Genomic DNA, 17,302 nt, shown 5'->3' with positions numbered 1-17,302 from the left:
TTCATTTAATTCTGTGCCACCTCATCAAAATGAATTATTTGACATACATGATACTACCTATGATACTACCATTACGACCAACCTTAATAAGCAGCCTCCGTGTTAAGGAAATAAAACTCCCAAGTTCTCGGCACAAAAAAAAAGAGTCACGATGGGCCGGGCCTTCTTCTCGTGAAATTTGACAGAAGAACGTATTTTCGTTTGGCTCGACAGAATAACGCACCCTTTTACACGACGCCAACCCCCGCAACCCTTAACCCTCTCTCCCCCTGCCGCCGCCTCCCTGCCGCCGCGTCCTCGCTCTCGCAAGCACCACCGGCGACACCCCCGTCTCCGGCGACCGGCTTCCTAGCGCCCTCCCCGCTCGCCCCCTCGGCCCGCAGCACATCCAGGCGCGCGGCGACCCTCCTCGTCGCGGCAAGCACACCCAGCTCGACGGTCCCCCGACCCAAGGCGAGTCCCTCGTCCTCCCCTAGATCCCGTCCCTCCTTGCACGCCGTCGCCGTTGGATACGGGACGCCGCTGATTACGTGTCTAAGGACAGACTGGAAGTGAAGTCCGCCTTCGAGTTTTCTTTAGGTTGGATGGCGGTGAACTCGGTAGATTCTAGATTGTGGATGCCCTTTTTGGATCAGTGTCCTGCTGCAGTTGCGCCAGCATATGATGTTCTCCTGCAACTGGTCTCTGGGTCAGTGATTAGGAGTTGGAGACACAGGGTGATGACACTGTTTCTGTTTGTACCATTTCTTTCTTTCAGTTTCAATCATGGCGCGCCGAGGATTGATGGAGCAGGACCTAACCAAGCTTGATGTCACCAAGCTACACCCGTTGTCGCCTGAAGTTATCTCGCGCCAAGCGACAATCAACATTGGTACCGATTCCGTCCTTCTGGCAATGTTTTGATGTTCAGTAATTATCAGCATGGTGAATTTACAGGCGTTCGACAGTACAAAGCTATGTGGATTGTACCTTGTGCTCTCCGTATTTTGTATGATGTTATTCAGTGTGGAATGTTTGCGGTTTGCCATTGTACAATCTCTGGTGATGCCTATTTTACATATATTCTTTTCAGTGGAGTTTCATTTGCACGATGTTGCTTATTTTCTGTGGTGCGTAGATTGTTAGATGTTGGAACCTGTTGCTTACTTTCGTATTTGTCTTTTCTTTGTATATGCAATTATGCACCTGTTTAAGCCTTGACCATGATACTGAAGTCTCACATGTTGCTTTTCTGGCTGTGCTTAATCCTTTTGCGACTGCATGGGGGACTCTATGAGTTCTTATTATGATAATGTGATGGGTCATGTATTGCCTTCAGTGATGACGGATTGACGTGTCACTTATTTAAGAATAATAAATAGACACCGTTTTTGGAAAATGCATTCGGAACTCTTAAAGCCAGGGTGCTTTGATGGAGTAAACTTTCCTAGTATAAATAGCGGATTTTATTTGCAGTTTTGATTTGTGAACCATCACTTGCTCTTTTTTTTAATCTAGTATATTTTTTCCATGGTATTTGGGTCATATCCGAATGTTAGGTCACTTCGTGTGGTGGCGTAATATTTGCGATCTTTATGTTACACCTCAGGTACAATTGGTCATGTGGCCCATGGAAAGTCTACTGTTGTGAAAGCTATATCTGGAGTTCAGGTATCATTCATTCTGTTGGCCACATTTTCTTTCCATTCTGTGTACACCTGTTAAGTACTAAGTATTCATCACATTTATCAGTAACTCTTATGAGTTTACCATATTACTCAAAATATGTCATGCGAATATTACTTTTGGTATATAAATGAGTAAACTACACCTAGGAATTCATTGATGAAAGTGTGGTCTGGGAATTCATTTAATATTACAATTAAAAAATACAAGTGCTTGATTATCTTGGCTCGAGTAATGGCACTGTTCTAATTCATGCTTCTTTGCCATGGGTTTTTACTATAATTTCTAGAATTGTTACTAACTAATGAATGTCGATATGCTCATCCTGTTCCATACGGAATTTCCTTAGTATTATTATTGTCTGATCTCTGATGTCTTTGTTTTGATTTGTAGACTGTTCGCTTCAAGAATGAGCTTGAACGTAACATCACTATCAAGCTGGGCTATGCTAACGCAAAAATCTATAAATGCGAGGATGACAGATGTCCACGACCAATGTGTTACAAGTATGCTAAATTTCCTTTCTTTTTTAGTACATGATTAGCTTCTATTACTGCCAACCTCTTTACAATTTAGTACATGATTAGCTTCTATTACTGTCAGCCTCTTTACAATTTAGAGCAAAGAACAGTGCTCTAAATTGAACTCTTCTATGCTCCTACAAATCATTGGACCTGTATGTTCATATGATTATTTTCTAGTGAATACAAGGTAGAACTCAAACTCATGATTGAAATCTTAAATTTATCTCCAGAAATTAGTTAGCGTATGATTATTTACCAAAGTTACTGATTTGGCTTTAAGCTCTTGTACACTATTTGACTTTTGTTCAATTATTATATTAAGGGCGTATGGAAGCGGAAAAGAAGATACTCCTGCCTGTGATGTTCCTGGGTTTGAAAACACTAGGATGAAGCTCCTGAGACATGTTTCCTTTGTTGATTGTCCGGTATGATAAAGCTCTACCCTTTTGCTATTATGAATGTTGTCTTCTACAGATCGAGCACATGAATGCTTAAGTACATAGCCTGACCATTTCTTGCCCTACCCAAGTGATTAGTAACATTTTTGCACCCTACAGTTTTATTTTGATTTGTTTGCTGTCAATTATTGTCATGAGGCTTCTCTTGCATCACCATAGATGATAATGGATGTTACACTACATAGTTGTATCGCCAATTATTGAACTGAATTATTATATGAATTGGGAAGTCATCAGAGTTCTCTGATGGATCATTAGATATTCTTTTCATTAGTGGAACTTGAATATGGTATTATGTAAATGTTATATATGTATTTACAGAATCTACCTTTTTGAGCAGGGCCACGACATTCTCATGGCTACAATGCTTAACGGAGCAGCTATCATGGATGGAGCCTTGCTTTTGATAGCAGCAAATGAAAGCTGCCCGCAACCCCAGACATCTGAGCATCTTGCAGCTGTTGAAATCATGCGCCTCCAGCATCTCATAATTTTGCAGAATAAGATTGATCTTATCCAGGAAAGTGCAGCAATGAACCAGCATGAAGCAATCCAAAAATTCATCCAGGTCACTACTGTTTGTCATTGCTCGTGTTATAAATACATGTCTTCTCTTTCATGGTTTCATCTTTTTTACTACCATCTTTTTAGGGCACGATAGCGGAAGGTGCTCCTGTGGTGCCAATATCTGCCCAGCTGAAGTACAACATTGATGTGATCTGTGAATATATTATTAAGAAAATCCCCATTCCGGAAAGGAACTTCACTTCACCTCCCAACATGATTGTTATTCGTTCCTTTGATGTCAACAAGCCCGGTTCAGAGGTTGATGAAATTAGGGGTGGGGTAGCAGGTGGCAGCATCCTCAGGGTATGTATATATAAACTGAATTAGAGATCATGAGTGTTCTCGTTTTTCGTGTGGTAAATATGAACTGCGTATTGATATGTATATATAAACTGAATTAGAGATCATGAGTGTTCTTGTTTTTCGTGTGGTAAATATGAACTGCGTATTGATTCTTATTTACAGGGAGTCCTCAGGGTGAACCAGAACATTGAAGTTCGCCCTGGCATTGTCATGAAGGATGAGAGTGGCAACATCAAGTGCACTCCAATCTATTCGAGGATTGTCTCGCTCTATGCTGAGCAGAATGAACTCCAATTTGCTGTGCCAGGAGGACTTATTGGTGTGGGAACAACCATGGATCCAACTTTGACTCGTGCCGACAGGCTGGTTGGCCAGGTTCTAGGAGAAATCGGGTCGCTCCCTGACGTATTCGTGGAGCTTGAGGTTTGTCGAATCTTTGCTGCTTCATGATTTTAGCCAAACAGAGATATAGCTGTTTATGGCAATCCTTGGGCATTGCTTTGCAGATCAACTTCTTCCTTCTCCGAAGGCTGCTGGGGGTGAGAACAAAGGGTACAGAGAAGGCAGGGAAGGTCTCCAAGCTCACGAAGGGTGAGATCCTGATGCTTAACATCGGATCCATGTCCACCGGTGCCCGTGTGGTCGCCGTGAAGAACGATCTCGCCAAGCTCCAGCTAACCGCGCCCGTCTGCACAAGCAAAGGCGAGAAGGTCGCGCTGAGTCGCCGTGTCGAGAAGCATTGGCGCCTCATCGGATGGGGCCAGATCCAAGCCGGAGCGACCCTCGAAGTTCCACCCTGCCCGCTCTGAAGAAAAAAAAAGGCGCACAGCTTGCGAAACAAGAGAGGCGAAATGTGGGAGGGCAGAGAGCTCCTAGGTACAGTTTTTGTGAGGTGGAGGAGAAAACATTATGAGTCTGGAAGTCTTGTCGTCGCGGGATTTGTCTACGCTACTAGTTTGCCTTTCTCTTTGTCTGAATTTAGGATTTGTTATACTTGCTGTGTTACCATGGCCGTGGTCAGTAGGCGAGGAACCTACTACTTTGGCTCAGGTTTACCCTCTTGCCTATTTTTCATTGACAACATTTGTCAGTATATCGCTTCTAATTTTACTCAGCTTATCTCTTGTTTGTTAGTCTGCAATGCTGTTCCTTGCCAACAAGTTCTACATATTTCTCACAATGCCCCTAGAAACGTTCAAGGGCGTCAACGGATTTTGGTTCAATTTTTCAGGGAAAGAACAAGTTCCTATAGTTTACCAAAATAAATTTGCACTGCTAAATACAACCTTGAGAGGAGGAGGCTACATTGCCCATTTCATTGACTCCATTATGTCTTGCCTTGAGCAGAGTTCAATTGCTCCTAATTTCTCCTCAGCTTGTGCGTTGTTTGAATCTTTTTTGACAACGACAACCATACTGTAAGCTTCCCAATTGTTGTGAAAAGAGAAACACAGTAAGCATAAATTTCTGGGCGATATGTTGCCCTTTGCCATTATCTGGCTGCCCTTTGCCATTATCTGGCCAGGTTACTCACGATGATTGTATCGCTTGATGCTACACTGAGTCAATAAAACACACCCTTTATCGAAAAAGATTAGTAAATGCATGATAAATGTTGTGCCACACTTTGTTTGGGAAGAGTTAAATGGTTTGTCATGTATTCTTGTTTTGCGTTTGGTTGTGCCCTGGACTTTTTTTCAACTATTCCGTAAGAATGATATCAAACTTCAAAATAAAGAAAAACTTATGTTAAAAAACAGCTAAATGTACATTGTCATGCCGGCTGAATATAGCCATCATTACACTACCAATTCAGAAGAAGAAAATGTAGCTAAAAGGACAAACTATAGACTTGGCTGATGAAATGGAATATACCTTCTGGATGCATGAGTGTATAATGTAGCGTGTATAATTACTCTGTGGAGAACGTGGAAGGAGCAACACTACCAGATTATGCTAGTCAATCGTGTGCACCAATCCCTTCTATCTGACGTTTCCCACATCTTAATAAATCACTCTTGGAAATCAATTTCAACACGGACGGCAGCAACCAAAAGTATTTTGCCAGAACCAGGAAGTTAATTTACTTTCACATAAAGACAAGAGAGATAATGTCAATGACAAGACACATACTCCCTCCGTTTCAAAGTTAAGACGATTATTTTAGGACGAAGAAAGTAATTAACAACTAAACTAGAGTACAATAAAAAGGAATACCCCTCGCCCCAGCAAAAACATTATTTTGTAGTAACTAGCAAAAGAGCCCGTGCGTTGCAACGGAAGAAAAAACAACACGCATTTTTAATTCAATAACCACAACTCAAGATCTTAATAGGCCTACATCTTTTAATTCCAAATGGCATCATATTTATGTCACCGACAGTGGCCTGAGTGCTCACACAACAAAAACACATTTGAATATGGTCAGTCCTAAGGTCTCTCTTTGTCTCTCTCTCTCCGAGAAATTTTTAGTACGTTCAGTATGCTTAGTTACAGAGGGAGTATACACCAACTCGATGCATATTTAATGAACAAATCAAGAAATAAAAGCCTGAAAGAATATTGAGTACATGTATTCCAAATAATTAAAATTTATGTCTTGTGAACTTATATTATTAATGAACATATAATAAGTAAATATGGATATGATCTTACTTGATGTTTCAAGTTGCATGGTCTCTCCCCTTCTCGATGATGTCCACAAATATTTGCATTATGATGAAAATAGCAAAGTATGTTTTATTAATTAATGATAGCATATGCGTTAGAGTACTATTTTTGTCTTGCTGATATATTTGTTTGTATTTGTAATCCAAATGAAATCATAATTAGGTAGTAATAACAACTAACTAACCCTTGAAAACTCTATATAAGGCTTCGTAATCAGTAGTTATCATCCCATCAAGTGACACAACCAACATAGTTCAAACACAAGCACACGTACCAAAAAGCCACTAGAGAGAATGGCAAACACTACCCGCCGCAAGAAACTGGTGGAGGACATCGGGGGTTGGATCAAGGTCTACGACGACGGCACCGTCGAGCGGTCTCCACCTCCCCCGGAGGCAAGCCAGCTAGCAACCGCCATTGCGCCGTACGACGTGCCGCGCGACGGCGTGACGGTGCACGACATCCCGTCCAACCCGCCGCTCCGTCTCTACCTCCCGGAGGCAGCTCGTCCGGCCGGTCGCCGTCTTCCGGTCCTCCTCCACTTCCACGCCGGCGTGTTCTGCCTGAGCGACCCTACCTGGTCGCTCTACCATGGCTTCTACGCCCGTCTCGCCGCCTCCATCCCCATCGCCGGCATCGTGTCCATCACCCTCCCGCTTGCTCCGGAGCACCCGCTCCCGGCGGCCATAGACGCCGGCTTTGCCGCCATTGACTGGCTGAACTCGCTCGCTCAGCCCGGGCTGCTACCTGAGCCGGCGGGCAGGCTCAAGGCCGTGGCCGACCTGTCGCGCGTGTTCCTAATAGGTGACAGCAATGGAGCCAACCTGGTGCACCATGTCGCCGCCGGGTTCACCTCGGCGGAGCGGGGCCAGGTCCGGCTCGCCGGAGCCATCCTGCTCAACCCGGGCTTCTCCCGGTCCACTCCGAGCCGGTCCGAGTCGGCCGAGGTGCAGGTGGACCCGTACATGGACTACAAGATGGTGGACAGGTTCCTGGCGCTGGCGCTCCCCAAGGGCGCCACCCGAGACCACCCCTACATCTGGCCCGTGGGGGACGACGCGGCGGCGGCGGCGCTGGCCGTGCCGCCGCTCCTGGTGAGCGTCGCGACCTTGGACACGATGCGTGACCGGCAGGTGGAGTACTGCAACGTGATGCGGCGCGGCGGGAAGGACGTGGAGGTGGCGCAGAGCCCCGGCGTCGGCCACATGTTCTACCTGAACCAGGGTGCGCCCGGGCCAGCCGACGGGGAGGCGGCGGCGCGCGTCGCCGAGCTCATAGAGGCCATCGGGGGCTTCGTCGGCAGGCGCCACGGGTGTGTCGCTCGGATGTAAGTGCAAGTGCAAGTGTGTGTTGTGTCATCGGTGTGCGTTGCTGTTCTTAATCATATGCATCTTGTGTGCGTCTCTCATGGCAATGGATTTCGTGAGTTGCGAGTGGTTTTTTCATTGTTTTGTTTGAAGGGAATGTAATGATTCATTTTTTCTTTTCAAAGTATTTTCTTTTCAAAGCTGAAATTAAGGTTTTATTTAACCAGAATGAAATGATTGTTGGGCTATGTGGTGTCATGGCCACCTATTTCTCTTTTCTTCTTGTCTTTTTTGTTTTTGTTTTTTTTTTTCTTAAACACAATACAAACACAGACGGAAAAACAGAGTCATCATCTGGAAGTGACCATGGTTATATGTCATAAAAAATATATTATTGATTTTTTAAAATGTACATCCAGTGACATGCTTCCTCCATCCGAAAATACTTATCATATAAATTAATAAATGTATCTAAGATTGAAATACATCTAGATATATCCATTTTTATGATAAGTATTTTTAAACGAAGGGAGTACTTTTTATGACATATGACTCATATTTTATTGATAAAATTAGAAGCCAAAGTTAGACAAAAATATGAAGTATCCTTGTATTAGTACTACTCCCGCTGTCCTCATTCCTCAAATACATGGCATATAAACTGAGTGAAGAAGTCCATATTTTTTAAGTTTAACCAAGCATATATATATACTAAAATATAAAGATAAACAATACCAAATCGATGTCAATATAGATATATTTTATAATGTATTTATTAAATATTATAGTTGTTAACAGTTTTATTTATATATTTAGTCAAACTTAGAAATAATTAACTTTTCGAGGGAAATGTCCTTCTACACCCGAGCTCAAATGAGCTTGGATGAACAGTAAATTCATTTATTTTTTTCAAAATGTTGAGAAAAGCTTGATTTTATTATGGTAAACTTTGACAAATGTATTAAGAGCTCGCAAAATTTCAGTACAAAATCATATTTGTGAAAGTCGTGACAAAAATAAAATAAAATTAGTGCTTCAAAATGCTTACGAAAGTATAATTTTCAGAGTTTTGATTTTTTTTATCATGAATTCCTTTTTTAGGGACGAAATTAGAAGAAATTAGCATTTTCAGAGTTTTGATCATTTTAGAAGAAATTAGAACGAGTACAAAAAGTGATACAACACATGACACGGACGCCAAGGCGTGAACATGGTGCACGGAGCAGAAAGGCATATGATGCTCGACCCAAAAAGGAAAAAAACACAGCTAAGCTCGCTATACTGGGAAGTAGCGTGGACCACGACGACCAACATCTCCACATTCAGAACCGAGGACGCCTCAAGCAACCAAGGCAACACCTTCACGAAGGAGAATGACGCCGAGACGCAATCGCCGTTCGATCCAGATAACTGGACCTAGGGTTTTCCCTGATGCTCGAAGAGGGGCACAAAACATCGGTCGTGAAAGCGCCTCCAAGAAGGGGACGACACCCTCGGGTGTCACTGCTGCCAGCAAAAGATGAAGGGATTTCGCCCTAGCCAGAGTCCGAGCAATCCCAAACCATCAGAGCAGGAATCAACGAAGAAGAAGTCGGGCTAAGGCGTGAACCACAACCACAAGAGTGGGAGCAATGCGGGCGCGCGAGCAAAGAAGCGTAGGAGGGACCGACGAGGCACGGAGGCAGCCGATGGGTGACTAGGCGGAATGAGAAGCGGTGGCGGATGACGATGGCCGGTGGCCCGAGCGAACCACGATCCTGAGGGTAGCGCAGATCCAGGTCATCGGGACCGAAGCAACAAGGACGCCGACGAGACCAGGGAGCCGAAATGGGGTGCAGCTCCCGGAGAATGCTAGAGTTGAAGACGCATCGGGATGGGCGGCCAATCAAAGTGCCGACAGGGTGGGGGTCCAGAGACGCCGACGAGCCGACGAGCCAAGGGAGCCGGAAGGAACGCAACTTCTGGGGCGCGTCGGGCCCAGAGCCGACCCGACCAACCATGGACGCTGGAGGAACCGCAGGTCGCCCCTACCGGGGTGGTGGTGGTGGTGGGCACGCGTAAAGCCGAATCCTGGCCGCGCCTCCGAGGCCGCTGCCCGAGGGGGGCCTGTCCGAAGCTCGTGAGGGAGGGGTGTGGGGAGAGGATCCGCAGCACGGACAGGGCGCCCGTCCGCCGGAGGAGACACAGAGAGCTGGGGACGTCGCTGTCGGTCGAAGGCGAAGCTCCAGATCCCGTCGGGGGAGGGCGGACGCAATTGCTTGAGGACACGAGGAGGAGGCCTGCAGGAGGTGCCAGACCAGCCATCAGCCACGGGAGGGGGGTGGGGCTGCACGCAGACGCCATGGGAGGGGCTCCGGGGTGCTCGCGTGGTGTGCGAGATCCACCATGAGGGGGGTGGGTGGGTGGTGTGTTCCGGGGAGGCGCAACACATCAGATCCCCCCCCCCCCCCCCCCCCCCCTCCTGGGGTCCGGCGCGACTTCGCCGGCTGACCCTCCGTCGACGACGATGCGAGTGAGGGCGGGGGGAGGGGACCCGCTGGGCGGCGTCTAGGGGTTCCCCGTGTCTCCTAGGAGGAGGGCAACGCGGGGGTTGGTGCGACGCACACGTCTGGTTTCATGACCAAAGTTTGCGAGCTCATAGAACATATGTCAAAGTTTGGTGTAAAAAAATAGTTTCTGTAAACATTTTTAAAATATTGTATGATTTTACTCTTTTCATTTGAGTTGGGATGCAAAAACATCACGTCCCTTTTTAAGTCAATTTATTTGCCCGGTATTTGTGGACGGAGGAAGTAATATACATCCCAAAAACCCAAGCACGAAAAAAATAAATGACTTGAGACCGGTCCATTACTTTAGGTGTCTCGCATGCTGCCAGTGCAGTCATGTTCAGCGTAGATATCAACAGTGATTGGTAATTTGTGAACAATACCAAATCAATATCAATATAGATATATTTTATAATGTATTTATTAAATATTGTACTCCCTCCGCCTCAATTTTTTTTATCTTAGGTTTGTTCAGAAATGGATGTATCTAAATACTAAAATGTGACTATATACATTCATATCTAGACAAATCTAAGACAAGAATTTTAGGACGGAGGAAGTAGTTGTTACCAGTTTTATTTACATATTTGATCAAACTTAGAAAGAATTAACTTTTTGAGGGAAAGTGTCCTTCTACACTTGAGCTCAATTGAGCTTAGATGAACAGTAAATTCATTTTTTTTCAAAATGTTGAGAAAAAGCTTGATTTTTTAGGGTAAACTTTGACAAATGTACTAAGAGCTCGCAAAATTTCAGTATAAAATCATATTTATGGAAGTCACAACAAAAATAAAATAAAATTAGTGTTTCAAAATGCTTTGAAAAGTAGCATTTTCAGAGTTTTGATTCTTTATCATGAATTCTTTTTTTTGCGAATACACATCAATCATTTTAGAAGAAATTAGAATGAGTACAAAAAGTGATACAACACATGACATGGACGCCAATGCATGAACATAGTGCACAGAGCAGAAAGACATAGGATGCTCGACCCGAAAAGGAAAAAATCACAGCTAAGCCCGCTATACTAGGAAGTAGCCTGGACCACGACGACCAACATCTCCAGATAACCGAGGACACCTCGAGCAATCAAGACAACGCCTTCACGAAGGATAACGATGTCGAGACGTCGTTGCCGTCCGATCGGGATAACTAGACCTAGGGTTTCCCCTGATGCTCGAAGAGGGGCACAAAACATCAATCATGACAGCGCCTCCAAGAAGGGGAAGACACCCTCGGGTGTCGTTGCTGCCAGCAAAAGATGCAGGGATTTCGCCCTGGCCAGAGTCCGAGCAATCCCAAACCATCGGAGCACGAATCGACAAAGAAGAAGTCGGGCTAAGGCGTGAACCACAACCACAAGAGTGGGGGCGATGCCGGGCGCGCAAGCAAAGAAACGGTGGAGGGACCGACGAGGCACGGAGGCAGTTGGTGGGTGACTAGGCGGAATGAGAAGCGGTGGAGGATGAGATGGTCGGTGGCCCGAGCGAGCCACGATCCCTGAGGGTAGCGCATATCCAGGTCACCGGGACCGAAGCAACAAGGACGTCGACGAGACCAGGGAGCCGGAAGGGGGTGCATCTCCCGAAGAATGCCAGAGTTGAAGACACATTGGGATGGACAGCCAATCAAAGCACCGACTGGGCGGGGATGCGGAGACGCCGAGGCGCCGACAAGCCAAGGGAGTGATAACCCACAGGTATAGGGGATCACAACAGTTTTCGAGGGTAGAGTATTTAACCCAAATTTGTTGGTTCGCATGAGGGGAAGCGAAAGAATATTCTCAAGTATTAGCAGCTGAGTTTGTCAGATTCAACCACACCTGAAAGATTAGTGTCTGCGAGCAAAGTATCAGTAGCAAAGTGGTATGATAGCAACGGTGCGAGAAACGATCTGTTGACGACAGACTATTCCTAACTGTTGTATCAATGGCGCCAATAAGTTGCCCGTGGTCGGAGAACTATTCTTCCCCGACAACGTTGACGAAAAAGGATCTTGCAACAAGTAACAGCGAAGTAGCAAGGAACATCAGTAGCAGGGGCAGCAAAGTAATAGCAGTAGCAACAGTAGCAACAAAATGGCCCAATCCCTTTTGTAGCAAGGGACAAGCCTAGACAAAGTAAGGTAGCAAGGACCAGTAGTAAAAGACTCGTAGACAGTGGACCGGTGATGGATGAGTATGACGGATGTGATTCATCATGTAACAGCTATAACACGGAGAGATATGTGACTAGCTCCCGTTCGTCAATCTAATGTAGGCATGTATTCCGTATGTAGTCATACGTTCTTAGGGAAAAGAACTTGCATGACATCTATTGTCCATCCCTCCCGTGGCAGCGGGGTCCTAATGGAAACTACGGGATATTAAGGTTCTCCTTTTAATAAAGAACCGGACCAATGCATTAACACGCGGTGAATACATGAACTCCTCATACTATGGTCATCTCCGGGAGTGGTTCCGGCTATTGTCACTCCGGGGTTGCCGGGTCAAAACACATAGTAGTTGACTACAACTTGCAAGATAGGATCTAAAACACACATATATTGGTGACAACATAATAGGTTCAGATCTGAAATCATGGCACTCGGGCCCTAGTGATAAGCATTAAGAATAGCCAAGTAGTAGCAACATCAATCTAGAACATAGTGGATACTAGGGATCAATCCCCGTCAAGAACTAACTCGATTACATGATAGATCTCATCCAACTCATCACCGTCCAGCAAGCCTACGATGAGATTACTCACGAACGATGAAGAGTATCATGGAATTGTCGATGGAGAAAGGTTGATGATGATGATGGCGACGATTTCCCCTCTCCGGAGCCCGAAACGGACTCCAGATCTGCCCTCCAGATGAAGAACAGGATGTGGCGGCGCGATGAAACCTTCTCTCTGATTTTTTCCGGGCGAGACGAAAGATATAGAGCTGAGTTTGGGGGCGGTGGAGCCACATGGCCCCCACAAGCCCTCACGGTGCGGCCACAGGGGGTGGCCGTGGCCTGTGGGCTTGTGGCCCACTGGTCCACCTCCTCCGGTGGATCTTTGCGCAGGTATTTTTTTTATTCCAGAAAAAATCTCCGTAAATTTTCAGGACATTCCGAGAACTTTTATTTCTGCACAAAAACAGCATCATGGCAATTCTGCTGAAAACAGCGTCTGTCCGGGTTAGTTCCATTCAAATCATGCAAATTAGAGTCCAAAACAAGGGCAAAAGAGTTCGGTAAAGTAGATACGATGGAGACGTATCAGGGAGCCGGAAGGAACACAACTTCTAGGGCGCGTCGGGCCTAGAGCCGACCTGGTCAACCATGGACGCTGGAGGAACCACGAGTCCATGGACGCCAGGCAGAACTCGCCCCTGCCAGGTGGTGGTGGTGGTGAGCACGCGTAAAGCCGAATCCTGGTCGCGCCTCCAAGGCCACCGCCCGAGGGGGGGGGGGGGGTCGACCCGAAGCTCGTGAGGGAGGGGTGTGGGGAGAGGAGCTGCAGCATGGACGGGGCACCCGGCCGCTGGAGGAGATGCATCGAGCCGGGGACGTTGCTGCCGATCGAAGGCGAAGTTCCAGATGCCGTCGTGGTAGGGGGACACGATAGCTCGAGGACAGAAGGCACGCGCCAGACCAGCCATCAACCGCGGCAGGGGGTGGGAGGTGGGATGGGGGTGCATGAGGACGCCATGGGATGGGCTCCGAGGTGCTCGCGCCGTGTACCAGATCCGCCATGGGGGGTCAGGGGGAGGGTGGTGGGTTCCGGGGAGGCGCAGCGCATCAGATCCACCCCGCCGCCGCCATCCTGGGGTCCGACGCGACTTTGCCGGCTGACCCTGTGTCGACGACGATGCGAGGGAGGGCGGGGGAGGGGACCTGCTGGGCAGCGGCTAGGGTTCCTCGTGTCGCCTAGGAGGAGTTTTTAGAGAACAGGCATGAGCCCGACTTTATAAATAAAGCCACCAAGCAGAGTGAGAAATAACAAATAACACGAGTCCGAACCGCCACCCAAGGCAAAACGCGAAGCAAAGAGTTAGATACATGGCACGCGATGGCACACAGGCCGTACAACCATAGAACTCCGAAACAAGGACGACCTACATGCAAGCCCTCAGCCACTCCGCGATTTAGACATCCGGCTCCTGCCGCGAAATGGAAGATGTCGAGGTCCGAATCTTAGACAATAGCAGGTCAAAGTTGTGTGTGTCTTCGAGCTTAGTCAATAATTTCCACTGCTGCAGGAACAAGCAAGCTTTAAATAAGCAATCAAGAGGCTTAACATGAAAGATATGTTCAATGGTAAACTTGTTCCTGGTAGTCCACAAGGCCCAACACACCGCCGCGAGTCCAATCCAGAACAGAAGCTTTGTATCACCTACCAGGGGACTGACGAGACCACGGAGCTCAGAGAAAGACGAAGGAGCCCAAGACACTTGCAACCAAGAACTAAGGCAGCACCAGATCAATTTAGCCAAGACACAGTTAAAAAAATATGATTGGTGTCCTCCAAAGCATCACATAGGGCACAACGGTCCGAACCTGGGCAGTTGCGTTTCCTAATCCGATCAGCCGTCGGGAGGCGTCCCTGAAAGCTTGACACGTGAAGATTTTAATCTTAAAAAGAATAGGCGAACACCAAATCTGATGGAACTTAGCCGTAAGAGTACCAGCAGTCAGCTTTGAATATAAGGGTTTAACTAGTCTAGCTTCACGAGGAACTTTGCAAGCTCATAGAACCTATGTCAAAGTTTGTCATACAAACATTTTAGTTTCTTTAAACATTTTTAAAATATTATATAATTTTACTCTTCATCCGAGTTTATTTGAGTTGGGATGCAAAAAATCACGACCCTTTTTGAGTCAGTTTATTCGTCCGGTATTTGTGGACGGAGGAAGTAAGAGGGTGCTTGAATATGTTTTAGTCCCATGACTAAAAGTAAGGAGACTAAAACTTGCTAGCCTCACCCATGCTTGGATCCAAGTACTAAAGAGACTAAAATCAAGTTAATGAGCATTTATTATCCTCCAAACCCTCCAATCCAGAACTTGCACGAGGAGTTAAATGAGGAGAGAGAGGACTAATGCACATTTTAGTAGGGTACCCCTGACTAATTTTTTTTTAGCCTCAAGACTAGTTTTAGCCTCTCTTTAATCAGGGGTGCTTGGAACTTTAGCCTCTTAAAGAGACTAGTTTTAGTCGGACTAGTTTTAGTCTCTTGGATCCAAACACCCTCTAATATACATCCCAAAACCCAAGCGTGAAAAAAATAGATGTGTCGCATGCTGCCAGTGCAGTTATGTTCAGCGTCGATATCAACAGCGATTGGTAATTTGTAAGTCTACCTGGCGTCAAGCTATTTGTGCATTGCCACCCATTATCTATCCTCAAGAATGTCGGAGACGATCGCATCGATCGATCCATCTATATTCACCCTCTATTCCGCCACTCGTCACCAGTAGTAATTTAGCTATTTAGCTTCTACACGAGCGATCGATCGATCGAGCGAGCAGGGTCTAATCAAACCTAGAAAAATGGCGCGAACTTTTGTGTTCCTGCTAGTGCTACTGTGCTTTCGCGCAAGCCTAGTCACAAGCAGTAGCACCGGCGCAGGGCTCCGCATGAAGCTCACCCACGTCGACGACAAGGCGGGCTACACCACGGAGGAGCGCGTGCGGCGCGCCGTTGCTGTAAGCCGGGAGCGCCTGGCCTACACGCAGCAGCAGCAGCAGCTTCGGGCGTCCGGCGACGTGAGCGCGCCGGTGCACCTGGCCACCCGGCAGTACATCGCCGAGTACCTCATCGGCGACCCGCCCCAGCGCGCGGCCGCCCTCATCGACACCGGCAGCAACCTCATCTGGACCCAGTGCGGGACGACGTGCGGCCTCAAGGCGTGCGCCAAGCAGGACTTGCCCTACTACAACCTGTCGCGCTCGTCGACCTTCGCGGCCGTGCCGTGCGCGGACAGCGCCAAGCTGTGCGCGGCCAACGGCGTGCACCTCTGCGGCCTGGACGGCAGCTGCACGTTCGCCGCCAGCTACGGCGCCGGCAGCGTCTTCGGGTCGCTCGGCACGGAGGCTTTCACCTTCCAGTCCGGCGCCGCGAAGCTGGGCTTCGGGTGCGTGAGCCTGACGCGGATCACGAAGGGCGCCCTGAACGGCGCGTCCGGGCTCATCGGGCTCGGCCGGGGACGTCTGTCGCTCGTCTCCCAGACGGGCGCCACGAAGTTCTCCTACTGCCTCACCCCCTATCTCCGCAACCACGGCGCCTCCAGCCACCTGTTCGTCGGCGCGTCGGCGAGCTTGAGCGGCGGCGGCGGCGCCGTGACGTCGATACCGTTCGTGAAGAGCCCCGAGGATTACCCCTACAGCACCTTCTACTACCTCCCTTTGGTGGGGATCAGCGTGGGAGAGACCAAGCTGCCGATCCCCAGCGCGGCGTTCGAGCTCAGGCGGGTCGCTGCTGGGTATTGGTCCGGCGGGGTGATCATCGACACCGGCAGCCCCGTGACGTCCCTCGCCGAAGCCGCGTATAGCGCACTGAGCGACGAAGTGGCCCGGCAACTGAACCGCAGCCTCGTGCAGCCGCCGGCGGACACCGGACTGGACCTGTGCGTGGCACGGCAAGACGTCGACAAGGTGGTGCCGGTGCTGGTTTTCCACTTCGGTGGCGGTGCGGACATGGCGGTGTCGGCGGGGAGCTACTGGGGGCCCGTGGACAAGTCGACGGCGTGCATGCTGATCGAGGAAGGAGGGTACGAGACCGTGATCGGCAACTTCCAGCAGCAAGACGTGCACCTGCTCTACGACATCGGCAAGGGGGAGCTCTCCTTCCAGACCGCTGACTGCAGCGTGCTCTGAGCACCTCACCTAGCTTCTGTGTCCTATACTACTCCCTATGTGCTAACCTGATCCAATTGTTTTCTACTATACCCCCATCTGTTCATTAAGTATAAATGTAAAATGTTTTAATTTAAACGGCCAAACTTTATGAATGGGCAGAGGTACTTCCACATGTTTAATTATTGCTAGCTAGCTCTTTCTGTAACCATATATATACATGCTTGAAGCATCTCCAACAGCCGCGCTATATAAACTCCGCGCTGAAAAATCTGGGTTTATTGCGTGCGCAGCCGCTTAGGGCGCTCCAACAAAGGCGTAAAAAACGCGCGCGTGGGAAAAACGGTTCAGCGCGCGGTGGAAACAGCTTCGCGCGCCTCATATTTCGTGCCCCCGCTACCACGTGCTGAACAACGACGACTCGAGCGCATCG

At 47.9% G+C, this 17,302-nt stretch overlaps 4 protein-coding genes and 1 pseudogene across 4 annotated transcripts; 3 read left to right on the top strand and 2 right to left on the bottom strand.

Moving 5' to 3' along the window:
• Positions 1–204: 204 nt before the first annotated feature.
• On the top strand, positions 205–4,641 carry LOC123452810 (eukaryotic translation initiation factor 2 subunit gamma-like). The gene is made up of 9 exons (XM_045129531.1): positions 205–453; positions 758–871; positions 1,589–1,650; positions 2,059–2,171; positions 2,512–2,614; positions 2,988–3,215; positions 3,299–3,517; positions 3,680–3,940; positions 4,024–4,641. The coding sequence occupies exons 2-9, from the start codon at positions 766–768 to the stop codon at positions 4,324–4,326; spliced, it is 1,395 nt and encodes a 464-aa protein (XP_044985466.1). The 5' UTR covers positions 205–453; positions 758–765; the 3' UTR covers positions 4,327–4,641.
• A 1,774-nt stretch (positions 4,642–6,415) lies between these two features.
• On the top strand, positions 6,416–8,266 carry LOC123395360 (probable carboxylesterase 17). Its single transcript, XM_045090351.1, has one exon. The coding sequence runs from the start codon at positions 6,481–6,483 to the stop codon at positions 7,516–7,518; it is 1,038 nt and encodes a 345-aa protein (XP_044946286.1). The 5' UTR covers positions 6,416–6,480; the 3' UTR covers positions 7,519–8,266.
• Positions 8,267–8,619: 353 nt separating this feature from the next.
• On the bottom strand, positions 8,620–10,182 carry LOC123395361 (formin-like protein 20). The gene has a single exon (XM_045090352.1). The coding sequence runs from the start codon at positions 9,923–9,925 to the stop codon at positions 9,380–9,382; it is 546 nt and encodes a 181-aa protein (XP_044946287.1). The 5' UTR covers positions 9,926–10,182; the 3' UTR covers positions 8,620–9,379.
• A 1,489-nt stretch (positions 10,183–11,671) lies between these two features.
• Positions 11,672–13,813, bottom strand: LOC123396340 (annotated as a pseudogene).
• Positions 13,814–15,408: 1,595 nt separating this feature from the next.
• On the top strand, positions 15,409–17,024 carry LOC123395991 (aspartic proteinase nepenthesin-1-like). The gene has a single exon (XM_045091014.1). The coding sequence runs from the start codon at positions 15,565–15,567 to the stop codon at positions 16,888–16,890; it is 1,326 nt and encodes a 441-aa protein (XP_044946949.1). The 5' UTR covers positions 15,409–15,564; the 3' UTR covers positions 16,891–17,024.
• The last annotated feature ends 278 nt before the right edge of the window (positions 17,025–17,302 follow it).

This window comes from Hordeum vulgare, chromosome 5H (genome assembly GCF_904849725.1).
Source record: "Hordeum vulgare subsp. vulgare chromosome 5H, MorexV3_pseudomolecules_assembly, whole genome shotgun sequence".
In the NCBI taxonomy this organism is placed as follows: domain Eukaryota; kingdom Viridiplantae; phylum Streptophyta; class Magnoliopsida; order Poales; family Poaceae; genus Hordeum; species Hordeum vulgare.
Note: the sequence above shows the minus strand (reverse complement) of the source record. Positions and strands in the feature narration are given on the sequence as shown.

Bases quoted from the DNA above. Each gene is read 5' to 3' on its own strand.
- LOC123452810 (XM_045129531.1), top strand. From the start codon at position 766: ATGGCGCGCCGAGGATTGATGGAGCAGGACCTAACCAAGCTTGATGTC. The intron at 1,651-2,058 runs GTATCATTCATT...TTTGATTTGTAG, and splicing joins AAGCTATATCTGGAGTTCAG to ACTGTTCGCTTCAAGAATGA. The intron at 3,941-4,023 runs GTTTGTCGAATC...ATTGCTTTGCAG, and splicing joins ACGTATTCGTGGAGCTTGAG to ATCAACTTCTTCCTTCTCCG.
- LOC123395360 (XM_045090351.1), top strand. From the start codon at position 6,481: ATGGCAAACACTACCCGCCGCAAGAAACTGGTGGAGGACATCGGGGGT.
- LOC123395361 (XM_045090352.1), bottom strand. From the start codon at position 9,925: ATGTGTTGCGCCTCCCCGGAACACACCACCCACCCACCCCCCTCATGG.
- LOC123395991 (XM_045091014.1), top strand. From the start codon at position 15,565: ATGGCGCGAACTTTTGTGTTCCTGCTAGTGCTACTGTGCTTTCGCGCA.